General features: G+C 40.6%; 1 protein-coding gene across 2 annotated transcripts in view; it reads left to right on the top strand.

Moving 5' to 3' along the window:
• FOCAD (focadhesin) overlaps nt 1-18709 on the top strand; it is a 315637-nt gene that overhangs the window by 12062 nt on the left and 284866 nt on the right. For both annotated transcript variants that reach the window (XM_029919606.1, XM_029919607.1), the window contains exon 2: nt 15543-15641. In XM_029919606.1, the coding sequence (XP_029775466.1) occupies nt 15585-15641 (57 nt within the window). In that variant the 5' untranslated portion in view covers nt 15543-15584. The remainder of the gene's footprint in view (nt 1-15542; nt 15642-18709) is intronic.

Below are 18709 nucleotides of genomic sequence, written 5' to 3'. Positions count from 1 at the left end.
TTAAAACCCAGAGATCCAGAGTCATATGCTGTACTGACTAGCCAGCCAGGAGCCCCTAAATATAATTTTTAAATGCACTCTCAGAGACATTCTACATACTTATTCTGCCGACTGGTTGTTATTCTCAGAGCCTCTTCTAATTCTTGCCTGTGCTGCTCGGTGTCTCCATGCGAATGTGAAATGATTTACTAATGGTCTTCTGCTCAGAATGGTCATGAAGATTAAGTGATATCTGATTATTAAGCACCCTACAAATAAAAACAGCCGTGAATAATGCTAGTTGTATAATAGAGAATTAGTAAATGTTACTTCCTTGGGGAATGACATGCTTAAAATGCCTTTTACCCCCAGTGGGGAAATACGCAGAGGTGATACTGAGGATTTCTAAAGGGTTGTAATACATTGCAGATTAAGGACGTAGCTATGACAAATAATAGCTGTCAACTGAAGCATTCAAGTAAAACTTATGATGTATTTAAGTAACAGAGACCTAGTTTTCATCTCTATTAGATTCAGCTGGAAACAGTGAACTAGTCTTGTGAGCTTTTGCACGTGTTCTTTGACCTTTTTTCTTTTTTGAGAAAATGTACCAAAATGAATAACAGCGTAATAAAATCTCACTAATCTGGACTCTGCTGATTTAGGAATTGGACATGGTTCATCTTGATACTACCTATACAGAAGTTATTTGCTCAGTTACAAAACAAAACAAAAAGCCAGGAGGAAGGGACGTGTCTAAAGAGAATGAATTATTATCAAACCCTAAATGTGTTGGTAAGTGAATTCAAGTTATTGTGTTAATTTGGAAATAAAGTTGTTTAGAGTGGCTCAGATGGTCGTGCATCTGACTCTTGATTTTGGTTCGGCTCATGATCTCAGGATTTGTGAGATCGAGTCCTGCGTCAGGCTCCGAGCTGAGAGCTCAGAGACTGCTTAGGATTCTCTCTCTCGCCCTCTGTCTCTGCCCCTGCCCTGTTCACACACGCACACTCTCCCTCAAAATAAATAAGCTTAAAAAAAAAGAAAGTTGTTTACAAATATATTTTTCTACTTCTGTTCTTATAAATTTATTTTGGTCTTTGTTTTGTGAGCCCTAATTCGTGAGAAAGATACAGATTCTTCTGTATTTCTCACTTTCTGTTTTGGAAAGTTGATCTGAAAGCAAAATAAACAACGGAGTTCTGATTCTAATGTTTTTTGAGTCTATTGTGTATTAGCTACGGTGCTAAACACAGCAACTCAGAAAACACTTTTACTAACCGCCTGTTGCACTCCCGGTCCCGCAGTGGTGAACAGGACTCAGCTGTTTCTCTCAAGAAAATTTGAAAGTCCAGTGGAATCATTCAGCAGGCTTGGTCCGGGAGGAACCCTTCCTGTCTAACAGACATCTTCACTAGTGTCTGAGCAGGTGCAGATGCTATCCAGATGTCAGCCAGCCCCTTCAGAATGAGAAGGTCTTCTCCATCTTGGGGACTGATTACAGTCCTCACAGGGCTGGAAGGGACACTAGAAATCATCTGAGCTTCGCTGTGCACCTCAGCCTCTTCTTGGCCTTGCCTATGTGACGCCAAATTATAGTTCAAACCCTGTTTTCCAAGACGGTTGCGGGAACGAGAAGGAACATGCTTCTGTTTGATCTTTTTCTTCTGGACATTTCTTCCAAAACATTCTACCATTATTGCAAATTCTGTTTTACAAGTGACTTCATCCCCACGGAAATTGTCTGTCTCATGGAGCTGTGTTTTGAACTGTCACATGGTGGGGCCACCTGCCAGCCAAGCATTCCTTTGCGGAAGTTGGCTGGCTGGCTGTGTCTTTGTGGTGGTGCTTGAGCAATTGCTTTCATCTATTTCAACAAATATTTACTTATTTATTTAAAAATGGAAAACGGTTTTTTAATAAACTGTTCTGTGCTTGTTGAAAAAAAAAAAAGGAAAATGAAAATAACGGACGTGTTAATACACTGAGTGGACTTCACGAAAGGTCCACAGTAATCGCCATGACAAGAGTAGCCAATCTTTGTTCTTTGTTAGATGCCTACTGGACTTAAACTGAAGGGTCAGCGATGAAATGAAAATACAATGTCAAGAGCATACACAAATGTGGGATAGGTACACAGGATGAAGCTAGGTTTATTTTGATTGTTTTTTTTTGTGTTTTGTGCTGTGCATGAGACACTTCGTTTTTGTTTTTTTTTTTAAGATTTTTTTTTGGGGGGAGGCACCTGGGCATCCTGACTCTTGATTTCAGCTCAGGTGACCATCCCAGGATTGTGGGATCGCCCCCTATGTCAGGCTTCACACACAGCGTGGAGCCTGCTTCAGATTCTCCTTCTGTCTCCTTCTGCCCCTTCCCTTGTCTGTGTGTGCTCTCTTTCTAAAATAAAGCTAATAGGGGTGACTGGGTGGCTCAGTCATTTAAGTGTCCAACTTTAGCTCAGGTCATGATCTCATGGGCTCTATGCTGACAGCTCAGAGCTTGGAGCCTGCCTCGGATTCTGCATCTCCTTCTCTCTCTGCCCCTCCTCCACTTACACTCTGTTTGTCTCTCTCTATCTCAAAAGTAAATAAACATTAAAAAAATTAGTAAGAGATTTTATTTTTAAGCAATCGCCATACCAGGGTGGATTGCAGTATATACAAAGATACACAGTTATTTCATATCCCAACTACTTTGGGATCCCAGGTTTTTTTTTTAAGAGTTGCTTGATTCTCTGGGATGCAGCAGGATGGAACAGAAAAAACAAGGTGTTGGATTCAGACTGAGAATAATAGTAGACAACATTTTGAAAGTGTTTGTTATGTGCCTGGTTGTGAGTAAAGAGCTTTAATGCGTTATCTTAATTTGGCAAAAACTCTGTGTCAACTATACTTTATAGGGTAGTGGTTAAGAATGTGAGCTTTGGAGACAGATTGCAAGGTTCATATTGGTGCTCTTCTTCTTACATAATTAGGCAATTAATTTTGACCTCTCTTTGCCTCACTTGGTTATTCATTTGAAAATGAGGATAATAATAGTAGTCCTGTCATGTGGTTGTTTTGAATATCAGATGAGAGAAGACACATAAAGGGCTTCGACAGTGCCTGCCTGGCACGTGGTAAAACGCAATAAATCCTGGCTATTAATACCACTGTATCACCTCAGGCAAGTTACTTCCTCTCTGAGCTGCTATTTTCTCATGTGGGAAGTGGGAGTTAATAATATCTGCTTCAGAGTTATTGTGAAGACCCAGTGGATTAGTTTAAGTGTTTTGTGGAGTGCTTGGCACATAGGAACTGTTTCATCTAGTTGTGCCTTCTAAATCCTAGGTCTTGCTTTGGTTATTCAGTGAATCTTTATTAAACAGGTACTTGTTATATGCTGGGGTCATTATGATCAAAAAGAGAGACCAGGTCCCTTCCTGCAAGAGTTTGCCATTCATGGGGGGGGGCAGAGGGGGAGATAGAAAGAGGCAGTAGAAATAAGTAAATGATGATCATTTGAGATCGTGATAAAGCTGTAAAGGGTGTAATGGTGGGTCACTGGGCATAGCGGGTGGTGGGGGGGGGTGGGGTGGGGCTTCTTGAGGTGAAAGAATAGGGAAGGCTCAGTGGAAGATGAGGAGGTGAGAAGAGTCTGCTGTTTCAACAAGAAGGCAAGAACACTTGAGGCTGAGGGTCCTGAGAGTTCCAGAGCTGGCTTGGAAAGAGCTTGGGGACTTCACCAAGCAAACTGGGGGTCATTCTGGCTAAAGCTCCCAGACTGAGGAGCGTTGTGAGACCAAATCATTCAGGACCTTTACCCATGCTAAGAAGTTTTGATTTTATTACAGAGTGTCGTGGGAAGCTATTGAAAGGTTTTCAGCAGAGAAGTTAAAAGTGTATATTCTGAGTGGGAATCTCATGTATTTTCTGACTTTGGGGCTGGTGACTTACATAAAAGATCCCACTCTAGTCTTTGATTTGAGACAACCAACTTATCACTAGAACTCAAGTTCTTTTCCATTATTCACCTCCCTTGACTATCCCACATGGTATCAAGGAAGGAGGAAAGACGTTTTTAGAGTATCTCCTATGTCAAGACCCTCTTGGCTTTGAGGCACATTTTATATTGTCAGCACTGTGTGAGGCAGGGTCCCTCTGTTTAACCAATAAGGAAACAGACTCCGCGATAGGAAGCGATGAACTGAAATTCGAATGGCTGGTGCTGGAGCCAGGGCTTGCATTCAGGCTTGTTCCTTGTTAGCCTGCGCCCCACCGCGAACCCCGTGTACTTTGCTCTCCCGCCAGGTCACTGTGTGATGATGATAGAAACACATGAGACCATAAGCATCGTCAGATTAAATGTTTGCTCATCTTCATTATGGACAGTCTTTGGTTATGCAAAAAAAAAAAAATATGATGTTGCTTCACTGTGCGCTATATGTTTTAAACGATTTATTTATTTAAGTAATCTCTGGGGCGGCTGGGTGGCTCAGTAGATTGACCATCTGATTCTTGGTTTCGGCTCAGGTCATGATCTTGTGGTCTCCTGGGTTCATGGCCCGCATTGGGCTCTGCGCATTGGGCTCTGTGTGGGCAGTGCGGAGCCTGCTTGGGATTCTCTTGCCCTCTCTCTCTGCCCCTTGCCCACTCGGGCTGTCTCTGTCTCTCTCAAAAGAAATTAATAAAACTCCCTACCCCCCACCCTAAATTTAATCTCTGCGCCCAATGTGGAGCTCAAACTCATGACCTCAACTCAAGAGTTGTATCCTCTACTGACTGAGCCAGCCAGGTGCCCCCAGTGCACTATTTACTTTATTTCAGAAGGGTTGTCAGTGTTGTGATGATGCTATTTTTGTGAGTGTATCCATTCAGGACTGGAATATAGAGATAGTCTCCATGTTCCTCTTGGGCTACATTGACTTAGTTAAAGTGGGGAAATTTACTATCCTGTAAAATTCTTTCACTCATTTGGTCTTCAGCTATCATTAGCATTAGCAATGCATGTTAAAATAACTAAACTATAACTGCTGCATTCTACATGACTTTAATAATTTAGCTTTCATGGAAAATAAGAAATGAGGTTGAACGGTCACTTTGCAGCAGTAGAGAAAAATGTTGTCTTTTAACTTGTAATCAGTCTACATTAATTCTTTTCAAGAGCAAGAGCTTTTATGTTGGTGTAAACTTTCCCAGGAGTCTCAGTACGAAAATTTTAATGGTTATGTTTTTCCTTAAAAATGGAAGATGTTTTTACATGGTCTAAAGGTAATTGCATCTGTCTAGTTAAATTGCATTTACGTGTTTCAATATTACTATTTTTATAAGGTGTTGGTAAAATGGCTAACAAAGGAATCTTTTACAAAAATATTTAAAAAAAATAGTCTTCTTTAGTTTTTGAGAGAGAGAGCACAAGTGGGGAAGGGGCAGAGAGAGAGTGAGACACAAAATCCGAAGGAGGATTCAGGCTCTGAGCTGTCAGCACAGAGCCCGATGTGGGGCCAGAACCCACAAACTGTGAGATCATGACTTGAGCTGAAGTTGGACGCTTACCTGACTGAGCCAGCCAGGCGCCCTGGCTAACAAAGGAATCTTGTGTCATTTCTAAAATTTTCCTAGTTTGTTGCTTGCTGCATGATACTTACTAATGATGGGTTTCTATGCTTGCAATACTTTGGTTTCATAAAGTCATATCCTTTGTTTCTAAAGAATATGTTAGCCTCTGAATAAATATTTTGGTAACTATTCAAAATCACAAAAAACAGATGTTCTTGTAAAAAAATTAGAAACTAGGAACAGGCAAAAACAAAAATCACCCATAAGTTACATTTTCCAGGCTTTTCCATGTCCACATGTGCCCAATCTGGATTTGAATTTCAGCTTACTTTATGACCTTGAAAAAAACTATCTAACTTTTCTGTGCCTCAGTTTCTTCATCTGCAAAATAAGTACCTATCTCATAGTGTTTGTTAGTGGAGGGTTAAATGAGTTAATATAGGTAAAGTGTTTACAGTATTGCCTGGCCCCTAGTAAGAACCACCTATGTGAGGTTTTAAAAAAATGCTTTAAAAGAAAAAAAAAGAGGAACCACAGAAGTGTAATTCTCACAGTTCTGGAGGCTGACCGTCTGAGATTAGGAGGCCGGCATGGAGGGATGGGGGCCTTCTTCCTTGGGTCATAGGTGGTGATTTCTGTCTGTGTCCTTCTGTGGTGGAAGGCCTAAAAACTTGTTATTATGGAAATCTTCAAACATACACAAAAATCGAATAGTATTATGAAATCAAATGTACTCATCTATTATGATCATTTAGACATTCTTGGTTTTTTTCCTTTTATTTTTTATTATTTTTTAATAGTTTATTGTCAAGTTGGTTTCCATATAACACCCAGTGCTCTTCCCCACAAATGCCCTCCTCCATGCCTATCACCCCCTTCCCCTTTCCCCCTTCCTCTTCAGCCCTCACTTTGTTTTCACTATTTAAGAGTCTCTCATGGTTTGTCTCCCTCCCTCTCCCTACTCTTTCCCCCCCTTTCTCTTCCCCATGGTCCTGTTGTTTTAATCTATCCCCCTGCCCCAGGGTAAGTGGAATATTTTATAAAAAATCCCGACCCCCTAAATACTTCAGTTTGCAGTATATTAATATTGCTGAGAGGTAAATTATTTTAGAGAACCAGTACACAGGATTAGGGTCATTTATTAAAAAAATTTTTTTAATGCTTATTATTTAGAGAGAGAGAGAGAGAGAGACAGTGCAAGTGGGGGAAGGACAGAGAGAGAGGGAGACACAGAATTCGAAGCAGGCTCCAGGCTCTGAGCTGTCAGCACAGAGCCGGACACAGGGCTCAAACTCACAGACTGTGAGATCATGACCTGAGCTGATGTGGATGCTTGACTAATTGACCGAGCCACCCATGTGCCCCAAGCCTTTAGAGTTTTAAAAAATCTTTAGATTTAAAAGAAATAACTTTTTCATCTTTATTCTCCTATATATTTGGCATATACACATCTATGACACTTAAAAAAAGATTACTCAGGAATAATTAGGGAAAATGTAAAAAAATTAGGCATCAGTTGAGGAAGTGGTTTTGTTTTCACTTTAATGCCTGTTTCTCCTGGACAGCAATCAGTTCTAACTTGGAATTTCCTGCCTTTGGTCTTATTTTAGATTCTCATTTCAAAATCTGTGAGTAAGTGGCATGTGATATAAACTGAGAAAGAAATAAATTGTAAAGGCAGGGATTTGATTGCAATTTGATATATTTTAGTGAACTGTAACTGGTGAGATCATCAGAACCCATAGTCACCTATGCTTGCTCCGCACTTGAATTGCAGATCCTGAAATTCCTGGGGTCTTGTGCAGCAATGAGGAACGTGCTGGTCACGCCTCAAGTTACTGATGGTCCCCGGACTGGGACACACTGAGTCAGAAGAAGTGCAGTAACCCCCCTCTCACCTGAATCGCCAGCTTGATTAGCCTTTTTGGCCAGTTGCTTCACCTCTTTGACATTCAGTTTCTTCATTTCTCTGGTGAAAAAGAAGTATGGAAGGGAGATGGTCTCAGGTCTACTGTATTATTAAGGAAGTACTAGCTACTGTAACAAAGAGATCCCCCAAGGCAATGGTTCAAACAGAGTAGAAGATTCTTCCTTTCTCCTGTAATCGTTGGAGTTCCAGGTATATTGTTCTGCTCCCTGCCATCATTTAGGGATCTGGGTTCTTTCCATCTTGTTTCTTTCTTCTTTTTTTTTCTTTTTAAGTTTATTTATTTATTTTGAGAGAGAGGGAGGGAAAGAAAGAGAGAGAGAGAGAGACAATGAGAGAGGGTGAGAGGGAGAATCCCAAGCATGCTCACTGTCAGCCCAGAGCCCGATGTGGGGCTCTAAGTAATGAACTGTGAGATCATGACCGGAGCTGAAGCCAAGAGTCATCCACTTAGCCACCTGCGCCCCCAGGCGCCCCTCCCTCTTGTTTCTTCAGCAGTGCACTGGAGGCCTTGTCTTCATGCACATGTTGAATCTGAGTTGTTACTGAGACCTGGCTTTGCTTTGGCAGAGGGTGGAGGAACCAGGCTGCAGTCTGGAAGTGGCATATCATGTCTGCAAAACTCACTGGAGTGACTTTGACCCATACACTGTCATAACTAACTGTACCGGAGTCTAGGAGGTATGAGGAAGCTGGTCAGGCTATAGCTTTATTAATATAGAAGAAGGAGATCCGGGGAGTGAAGGACAGTTAGCAGCGTCTGCCACGTCTATGCAGTTCCACTTTCTCTGATTATAGTGTTGACCAAGAGTCTCAGTCAGACCATTTCATTGCCTTCTGCCTTGGCTTGATTTGGAGATTACTGGTTAACATAAAAGTGTTTTCTACTCTCAGCTTAATTTAATGATGACTTAGTGGTATGTATTTTCTTACACTTACTGTGTAGTATTAGAAACTTTCCATTGTGATTTTCCCATGATCTTTTCATTTTTATGAGTCATCTAGTTAGGAGCATCCAAATTGTCTTGTTAATTTTGTTTAAGTGTATTTATTCATTTTGAGAGATCGAGCGAGCGAGCATGCAAATGGGGGGACCAAGAAGTGATAGATGAGAAGCTATGCAGGCAGTAGACATCCGAGTAGATAGCAAAGTAAAGTGGGTGGTTGGAAAGTATAGACAAGTTTTTTTTTTTCCCCCTTCTTTAATAAACAGAGCAACTCGGAGGGCTGGAATATACCTTGAGGCACAGTCTTGATAAACTTGTAAGATCAGCTCAACTATATTGATGGTGCCATTAGCTTTTGTATATGCTGTTAAAAGTACTAAACGTTGTCAAATCTGTGTTTTAAATCTTCAGGTTGACGGTTCTGTAGCTTAATTTGAGGGAAGAAAAAACTAAATACATAATTGAGAGTTGGAATAGTTGATAAAGACTTAGAAAAAAAAATCTTCCTAGATTTTGGTCTCTGAAATACAGGGTCCCATAAATGTGAATGAAGTCTACTAATGTAAACTGACTTAAAGAGTGACTCTCGGGGCGCCTGTGTGGCTGTGGCTCAGTTAAGTGTCCGACTTTGGCTCAGGTCATGATCTCACAGTTCGTCAGTTTGAGCCCCGTGTCTGGCTCTGTGCTGACAGCTCAGAGCCTGGAACCTGTTTCAGATTCTGTGTCTCCATCTCTCTTTGCCCCTTCCCTGCTGCACTTTGTCTCTCTCTCTTTCAAAATAAATAAACATTAAAAAAAAATTAAAAAAAAAGGAGTGTACTCTGATTTGACCTACATTGCTGCCAAGAGTCCTCCCCATAAAGGAATTTGGTAGTGAAGAGTGCTCAAAGTTGTCTTTCTCTGTGATCGTCAGACCCCTCCAGCCCCCACATCCCATCCCCAACTACCCTACATAACCCTTCTGCTGGATTCCCATAGCAGGTGGGAATAGAATTAGATCTCACGTTCCAGATGGTGCACGCTATTTGAAGTTTGACACTGAACACCTTTGCATGATAGATGGTTGTATATTTTCATATCCTAGGGAAACTGTGGAGAAACTTGAAAACCTAAAATGCTTTGTCTACCTGCTACTCTTTTATTACCTCTAGAAAGCAGTTGATAGATTTTTTCTTTTCTTTTTTAACTTTTTTATACCTCTTTTAAAAAATGTTTATTTTTGAGAGAGCGAGCTGGAGCAGGAGCTGGGGAGGGGCAGAGAAAGAGTGAGACACAGAATCTGAAGCAGGCTCTAGGCTCTGAGCTGTCAGCACAGAGCCTGTCGTGGGGCTCAGGCTCAAATTCACGAACTGTGAGATCATGACCCGAGCCAAGCTGGACGTTTAACTGACCCAGGTGCCCCTGTAGATTTATTTTCTTGGAAGTCTTCTGATGGAGGCAGATAAAGTGATACTTGCTTAAGTTAAGCAAATGCTTTGATTCACTTGGAACTTGAAGACCTTACTAAAAATTCACTTTGTGATTTCGATTTAGGGCAAAAACACACAATGACAGGTTGCAGATAAATCTTTTAAAATCACTTTTTTGTAACATGGTTTATGAAACATTCTGTGAGGGGTTTCCTTTTAGTAAAGAGGGTCATGGTAAGACCTAATATATACATTATTTTCTTTAATGCATTAAATGCCCAAGGGAAGTAGAGATTAAAAGTAGGATCCCAGCTAGACTACCAGTGCTAAAACAAGCATTATGTACTTTTTTTTTTTTTTTTTGAAATTCCCTAAGAGGGTATGATGTTCCGATACTTTGAAAGACCAAATGGTTGTGATTAACCTTGAAATGTAAGTCCCCGGCAGGTGAAAGACACTTGGAATTTGCAGCCCAAGGATAGCAAATCAAGGATGATATCAAATCATAATGCTGCTTGGGTAGTGGTTTTTAGAATGCCTGGCAGCCATTTATCAGGAAGGATCAAGTTGCTATAGATTTTAAAAATGCATTCATTCTCTACCCTGTCACGCCAATATTAGGGCTGTCTTTTGTAAACTTTAGCTATTTGTCATCTGTACTTAGGTAATTTTGATACAATGGTCCTCTTTTACTCCATTGGCCCGCGTCCTGGAGTCAAAGTCATTCTTTCTGTAAGGTTTGGCTTTTTCACTGCCTAATAAGCTATTAGCCTAAGCAGCTGCTCCTCTGTCCCCAAAGCATTTTGGAATTCCACCATTCTGGGCTTGGATCAGAAAGTATAACCACACATTTTCTTTAGTTAGCTCTATCACTGTTGTCATTTGGGTCAGTCTATTCTGTGATATGTATCTAAGCGTCTGCTACTCTGGAGAGTCTAAAGTGCACTTTCTACTGAGTTAGATCATCAGAAAACATGGACTCCATTCTCTGAGGTTGTTTTGCTGAATCACATGGTATGTTATACCTATGGCTTTATCCAGGGTTTCTTTAAAAAAGAAGTAATATAAAATTCCCTTTAGCTTATCTTATTGACCGTATTGCTTATTAATATCATCCTGTAGTCCATAGATAAAGCCTCACCTGAGAAATTTCCTTCAGAGTTTAGAAGCATGAAAAAGATTGTTTTCTTTGAGAAAAGGTACCTTTTGCCCATCTTTTACATAATAAAAGGTGTGTAAGTTACCTTGTTTGTGTATTGACATGTGCCTGGGAGCACAGGGCCAAATTTGAATGTCAATTTTAGCAATTACGTCAGTAAATTTTTAAAAATTAGTTTAAAAAATAGTCATTATTTAAACCAGGAGTCAGCAAACTATGGCCCACTGTCCTTCTGTTTTTGTAAATAAAGTTTTATCCGTAGCACATCTGTGGTCAGTATGGCTGCTTTCAGGCTACAATGGCAGATTTGAGTAAATGCTAGCTGAGCCTTTATTTATCTTTGTAATTTTTTTTTTTTTTGACAGTGATAGTATGAGTGGGGAGGACCAGAGAGAGAGGGAGACAGAAGATCTGAAGCGGGCTCTGCGCTGACAGCGACAGGCCTGATGTGGGGGGTTCGAGCTCACAAACTGTTGAGATCATGAACTGAGCCATTGTCGGATGCTTAACCACCTGGGCCACCCAGGCACGGGCTACCTGACCCTTTAGAAAAAATAGTTCCGGTCCTGATGCAATTAGTCACATGAGTGTATGCGTCACCCCAAATACTGCAAGAATATAAAACAAGGTGACTATTATAAAATGTGGCTACTTGGGAAAGGCTTAACAGAAAAGATGTGCTGTGAAAGAAATTTCATCTTTAAATAGAGGGAACATACAGAGAAGGGTATTTTATGCAGGCGAGAACAGCGTAAGTAAAATTCCTTAGGAATGAGCACATTTTGAGCACATGGGACTAATTTGAGAAGTGTTGTAGCCAGATTGGAATTAGGCAGGGAGGATGAAGCAGACTAGGAGAGGTGGTTGATGGAGGTCTTAAAAGCTAAGCATCAGAATTTGCATTGAGTCTGACAGGCTAGTGAGACCCCCACTCTGAATTCTTTGCAGGGAAATGATGTGATGGAAATCGTGTTGTAGGACAATTAATCTGCACGGAGATCCTGGGACCAAGCAGTTACTGAAATAAGCCTAGCGGGAGGAGGGTACCCTCCTCCTGAGATGAAGAGGGTAGAAATGGGGAGCAGAGGTAGGCTCTGAGGTGCTGGGAGGGATGAAGCTGACTCTGATCGAGTGCATTTAGAGGATGGTAGCAAATGAACTCGTGAGAGGGAACTGAGAAATGTGGAACCGAAATGGTAAACATTTTTTTAAATGTTTATTTTTGAGGGAGGGAGAGAGAAGGTGTGAGCAGAGAGGGGCAGGGAGAGAGGGAAATAGAAGCTCTGAAGTGGGCTCCATGCTGACAGCAGAGAGCCTGATGCAGGGCTCAAACTCACAAACTGTGAGATCATGACCTGAGCCACAGTCGGATGCTCTACCGACCAAGACACCCAGGCACCTCATGGTAAATGTTTTTGTAAGTGAAAACCTGTACTTTCCTTTTGAGCTCTCTAGTTTCTAGGTTTATTTTATTATTTTATTTTATTTTCCCAGTCACTGGCTTTATAAGAGAGGGTGGGGAAGGTTGGACTGGGTTCTGGGAGAGTTTCCAGGAAACTCTCTTGGGAGCAGGAAGGAAGATGGGCCGTGGGAAGTGCAGTGGACAGAGGGGTAGGGGTCTGTGGAACAGAGTTTTCCAGTGTCTATCCCAGGAGAGGTTGGTTGTCTAGACTGTTAATGGATATTTCAAGAAGAAAGGGTGCCATGATCATGTAAGTTTGGTAAGCTCTGGGTTAAGCTAAGTTTATCAAACGTCTTGCTTTAGAACCTCCCGGATTCTATAATTAATGTGTATCTTTAAGATCTGTCTCTCCAATGATGGATTCATGTATCCAACTTAATATGTGACATCTCCTTTTGGAAATCTATTAGACATCTGAAACTTAACTTTTCAAAATGAAACTCACAGTCTTTCCCACAAAACTTGTTTCTCTGTCTCAGTTGATGCCAACTCCATCTTTTCCTTTAGTAGAAAAAAATGCCATGGTTGATGATGTATACATTTTTTCCCCTAAATTTTGCTTTTTGAGAAAGCGGGTGCAAGTGAGTGAGGGGCAGAGAGAGAGCTCACCAACCGTGAGATCATGACCTGAGTCGAAAGCTGATGCCTAATGACTGAGCCACCCAGGTGCCCTAAATTGTTTAGTTTTGTGTATAAAATGCCCAGAGGAATGGTGACTAAAATGAAAGGTGTTCAGATCAAAAATTTTGGAGTCATCTCTTAACCTTCCTCCTATACTCTCATCCAGTCATTAACTCCCACATTGGCTCTACCTTCAAGTGTATCTTGAATCTGAGCACTTCTTATTTCAAGTGATTCTCTTAAAATCTAACTCACTTTTTTCTTTCGTAGGTTTCTGTTTCACTCAGGTTAGATATATTAGTCCTACTGCTGACAGCGTTTTATGGTCTGGCTTTTCATTGACTTTCTGATTTCCCATTCTCTTCCTTCATCCACTCCTGACTCCTTTCTTCTCTTTCTAGACTGCACTTTAAGAACTTTATGGGCTGTGGGCTGTTTACTCTGTGCCTGTGACACTCTTCCCCCAGACATCCGTTTGGGTAACTCACCAAATGTTGGACTCTCTAGAAGAGTCTGACCCTGACTACCATATTTATTTATTTATTATATTTTTAATTAAAAAAATTTTTTTAACGTTTATTTTTGAAGGAGACAGAGAGTGTGAACAGGGGAAGGACAGAGAGAGAGGGAGACACAGAATCTGAAGCAGACTCCAGTCTCTGAGCTGTCAGCATAGAGCTGGACACGGGGCTCGATCTCACTAATCCTGAGATCATGACCTGAGCTGAAGTCAGAGGTTTAACCCCCTGAGCTACCCAGGCGCCCCTCTGACTACCATATTTAAAATAGAAAAATGTTTCTGTAATGTTCTAAGCTCCATGAGTATAGGGAATTTTTGTCTATTTTGTTTCCCATGGTTACTGACGCATCCAGAGCAGAGCAAGACCCCAAACAGACAGCCACCTGATAAGTACTTGTTACGTGAATGAATGAAAATTCAAGGTGGGAATATATGTTCCTTACAAAATCCTTTCTTTTCAAAGTTTGTTTATTTTGAGAGAGAGGGAGAGCCCGTACAAGTGGGGGAGGGGCAGAGAGAGGGAGGGAGGGTCCTAAGCAGGCTTCACACTGTCGGCTCAGAACCCAACATGGGGCTCAGTCTCGTGAATTGGGATCACAACCTGAGCTAAAACCAAGAGTCAGATGCTTAACCCTTTGCTGAAGCGCCTGAGACAGACACCTCTACAATATCCCCCCACCTTTTTTTTTTTTTTTTTAACCCTCTTGGCAGTCTCTTTATCCTGGGTTTCTAGGGACACACTTTGGGAAATTCTGTTCTGGTATCGTACAGAATTCAAACGAACAGAAGATTCCAAGAAAGAGGGAGATGGACACATCTAGGAAGTTGAAGAAATTTTGACCTGAGTGAAACTAATGGATAGATTTTGATAAGGGACATAATTTTCAGTCTGAGAATAAGCTGTTTCAGTGCTGCAAAATGTCTAATTCAGGGGAGTTATGTTGGACCTGGATGTTGGAGAAGAAGGCTAGGATAAATGCTGCCTTCAGAGAATTTAGCTTTGGAAGAAGGAGCAGAAGTAGTTATAGGCAAGGCTTCAACACAGCACTTCATTTGTGAGGCCAGGAGAGCTTGGTTGTGCTGCCTGTTATTTTTTATAAGGTAATCTGGGGTACCTGGATTTTTAAATTTTAAAAAAATTTTAATTATTATATTTAGTTATATTGTAATAAGTAGGTGAACTAACGCAACTTAGTTTTCAAAGTAGTCTAATTTGGTGGCTTCAGTGCTGCATGGACTGGATAAACTGAGATCCTTAGGAAATCCTCTCCGTACTTTTACCGCCTTGCCCTCCATCTTTTTTGCATGCTTGAAAAAAATTATTTTTCTTTTTTTCTCTTCTCTTTTCTCTTCTTTCCTTTTTTTTTTTTTTTTGACAGCCCAGTAGGAATGAGAGGTGTGATGTAAATATTAAAAGTTGGTGCTAATTGCTTGCTCTTTTAGCAGCTGAGCAATCTGTTTCATTGTGTGAGTTTCTAGGTCATTTCTATACTTCCTGCGAAAAGCTCACGTAGGCATTATGCTTGTCACCAGCAGTTGGATTCGTGCTTAGATGAAAACTTGTGGTACGGTTGCAACAGTTTTGCGCAAGTTTGATTCTTCCTCCCTTAGAAGTTTTGATCCGTGAAAGAACTGCTATTTCAAACATGTGGTGGAACTTTTAAAATCATGGTATTTAGGCTTGGCTTTGGATTTTCTTTTCTTTCTTTTTTTGGTTTCTGTACTGTGAATTAATCTGTTTCAGGATTAGCTTTAATGGGTTTTTCCCATTTATGCAGGTGAGCATTATAGTTTATGTATCAGTCATGACACTGTGGACTGAAGTGATTGGTATGATGTATGCCAGCAATTACCCTTCAGAGCTGGGTGATGCTTTATTTCCATTGTTGTCTCTGAAATGAATTCTTTTCATGTTATGTGACGAATAATTGATTTGAACTCCTTTTCCAGACTAACAAGTATTTTTTTGTTTTGATTACAGAGTCTGCATGTACACATGTAAGAGAATCTAAGAGAATAAAAAATGTCAGATGATATCAGGAAAAGGTTTGAATTTCCAAATTCTCTTATCCAGTCACAGGTAATTTTTATTTATTTAATCATTTTTGTTTCATGGTAACAAATGAACCTTGTTGGTGGATTGCTTATCGAACTTTATATTTTAACATTGAATATTTGATTCTATAGAGATAATCACTATTTTATTAACTTCTACATAAATTAACTTGAAAATTTACATTTGAGGGGCTCCTGGCTGACTCGGTCAGTAGAGCAGGTGACTCTTGATCTTGGGGTTATGAGTTCAAGCCCCACGTTGGATGTAGAGATAACTTTAAAAAAATAGGGGCACCTGGGTGGCTCAGTCGGTTGAGCATCCAACTTTGGCTCAGGTCATGATCTTGTAGTCTATGAGTTTGAGCCCTGTGTCAGGCTCTGTGCTGACAGCTCAGAGCCTAGAGCCTGCTTCAGATTCTGTGTCTTCCTCTCTCTCTGCCCCTCTCCCGCTCATGCTCTGTCTCTGTCTGTCTCTCAAAAATAAATTTTAAAAAAGTAAAAAAAAAAAAAATGACGTGTACCTGGGTGGCTCAGTTGGTTGAATGTCCAACTGGCTCAGGTCATGATCTCATGGTTTGTGGGTTCGAGCCCCACACTGGGCTCTGTGCTGACAGCTCAGGCCATGGAGCCTGCTTCAGATTCTGTGTCTCCCTCTTTTTGCTTCTCCCCCACTCACACTTTGTCTCTCTCTCAAAAATAAACATTAAAAAAGAAATTTGTGTGTGATGGAAGAGGGTAAATACTGGAAACTGACCAATTTCAGCTTCTATTTATATCATACTTTTCTTAGACATAATAAAACTTTGATTAACTAGGAAGCCCCTGCATCTGTATTTTTTTTAGCCTATAATTAATTTTGAGGAATAGAAGTAAATGATTATGCATCTACAGAGTATGAGAGATTAGTATTTGACCTGGTATATTTCAGCCCTATACACCGAGTAAGAGATTTTGATAGTTACTGACATTCAGTAAGTAAAATATCTTGGAGTAAAAAACTTGATGTACGTACTAATGCAGGCAGGGGATGGTGATCATTTATTTTAGAGAGCTTTTCAGTTATTAGGGTTTAAAACTAAAGTGGTTTTCCGGCCCGCCTTCTGTTAACCAGAAGCATTCTGGTTAGTCGAGGTACCATAATGGCTTACTATCTTTTCTTGTGTGAGTGGAGCCACGGGGCCAGCAGAAGCTTGCCTGAAGACTGAGCGACATCCAGCGTCTTGGCTACTTTCGACACTTAACTCCGGAGATGCCTGCTGTGGGAATTGACTTAGCTGGGTAGTGGGGAACCCTTCCATGAGGAGTAGAACACTCCTTATGCAAGATTCCCTTCTACCTGACTGGGTTGGAATCCTATCCTGTGCCGCACAGGTCCTTACCGTGAAGAGGATGATGAAGGCTTGGCGGACACTGTCCACAGTTTTTGTTTTTCTGTGCCTGTAGCCCCTTCATTTGCATAGATAACCAAGAAATGCCCTGTGTGTTGCTGTCAAACTAACCGAAATGTGCGCGTGTATTGTTTCATGGAGAATGTCTCTTTATTCTATTACAGAAAACTTAAGTAGCAATATAGGGTCATTTATCCCTATTTTGTACTTTAAAATCTTGTTACTTTAAAATCAATTTAGCCTATATTCTCTGATGTAGATAAACAGAAAGGCAAGTGGAAGAAGTTGAACCTGGTCGACAGTGGGGGGCTGTTCGTCAGGAAGCTGATTTTCTCACAGTCTTATTTTTTTCTATAAATGAACGGTAGCGTTTTTGAAAATTTAATTTTATATTTTTGTCCCTGTTGTGTTTCACATTCATTTTATTTGATTCTTGCAATTGTGCCCTGTTCTCTGTGAATACTTCTTAGTGTTCTTTTGTAACCACTGCCCAGTGTTAGCACCATATTTCATTGATTCACACACATTTTTTCACATTTTAACATCTTTGAAAATGGGTTGCATCTAGTCATTCATGGCAGCAGTGGTTATACAGTTGGTATTGCCTGCCCAATTGCGAACTTGGTTGGCCATGATTTTCTACATGAGTCTGCAGTCAAATGCTCTACCACTGAGCTATACCCCCACGCTAAATGACTCTGGAAGAGTTCTTACGTGAATGTAAAAATCACAGTTCTACAATATAAGGAGCATCATATTACATAGATTTAATTGGCAGCCTTTTTCCATTACTGGTACATAAAATAATGGTGCATCTTGCTGTCCATGGCCCATTACATTCAATGAAATATGGTCTACTTTGTAAATGGGCACCAAAACTGTTCACAGGTCTTCATTTCTTGTTACTATTCCTTTCACTGGGAGGTAAGAGCCAGTTAATTGATCTTAAACTTAATATTCATGTAAATGAGTGATTTATATTGCAAATCTGAGATCCTCATGCACGGGGGTCTTAAAGGATTTCCAATGTGTGAAATATAAAAAAGAAACAAAGGAGCGATGGCTATGTTTTTCTGTGAGCTTTTCTGGAGACTTAAGCGAGTGCAAGACTGACAGGGATTCTCAGGTGTATCATACGTTGGTCAAAGCGCGGGGTCACACTTGGCTGTAGTTGGAAAGTTATTTCCTAGCATGTTGACAAAATAGCTGTCACTGCTGCCAGCCTACAGCTCTAAGATGGCGGTGCTGGGTAGTGCTGAAGAAATACAATGGAGTCAAGGTGGTAGTAAAGATACTTATCCACTCAGGGCATCAACCCTCCTATAAAAGTCTTAGATTTAATTTTGGGCTTTTTGACCAAGCAGGATATGGGAAATTTTTAGAGATTCATGAGACTACACGCTTATTAAAGGGCTGAAACCTAAGAGAAAAATAATAAAGACATTAAATCACAGAGCCTAAGTGTTCTGGCTGTGGTTGGGGGAGACCTATTGGTTCAGATTAGCAGGGGCCGTGGTCATAAAGATGGGGAGGAGTTTTCTCCATCTTCGTTAAGGGCATGATGAAGCATGATGGTTTTCATTTAGATGCAAAAAATGATTTTTAAAAGCTGTGGAGTTTCTCATTTGTCTCATGGTTTAATGGGTGAAGCAGTCTTGCGTTATCTTTTAATACTAAGTGACAGCAATATGAACTGAAGATCTGG

Source organism: Suricata suricatta, chromosome 13 (assembly GCF_006229205.1).
Source record: "Suricata suricatta isolate VVHF042 chromosome 13, meerkat_22Aug2017_6uvM2_HiC, whole genome shotgun sequence".
Classification (NCBI taxonomy): domain Eukaryota; kingdom Metazoa; phylum Chordata; class Mammalia; order Carnivora; family Herpestidae; genus Suricata; species Suricata suricatta.
Note: the sequence above shows the minus strand (reverse complement) of the source record. Positions and strands in the feature narration are given on the sequence as shown.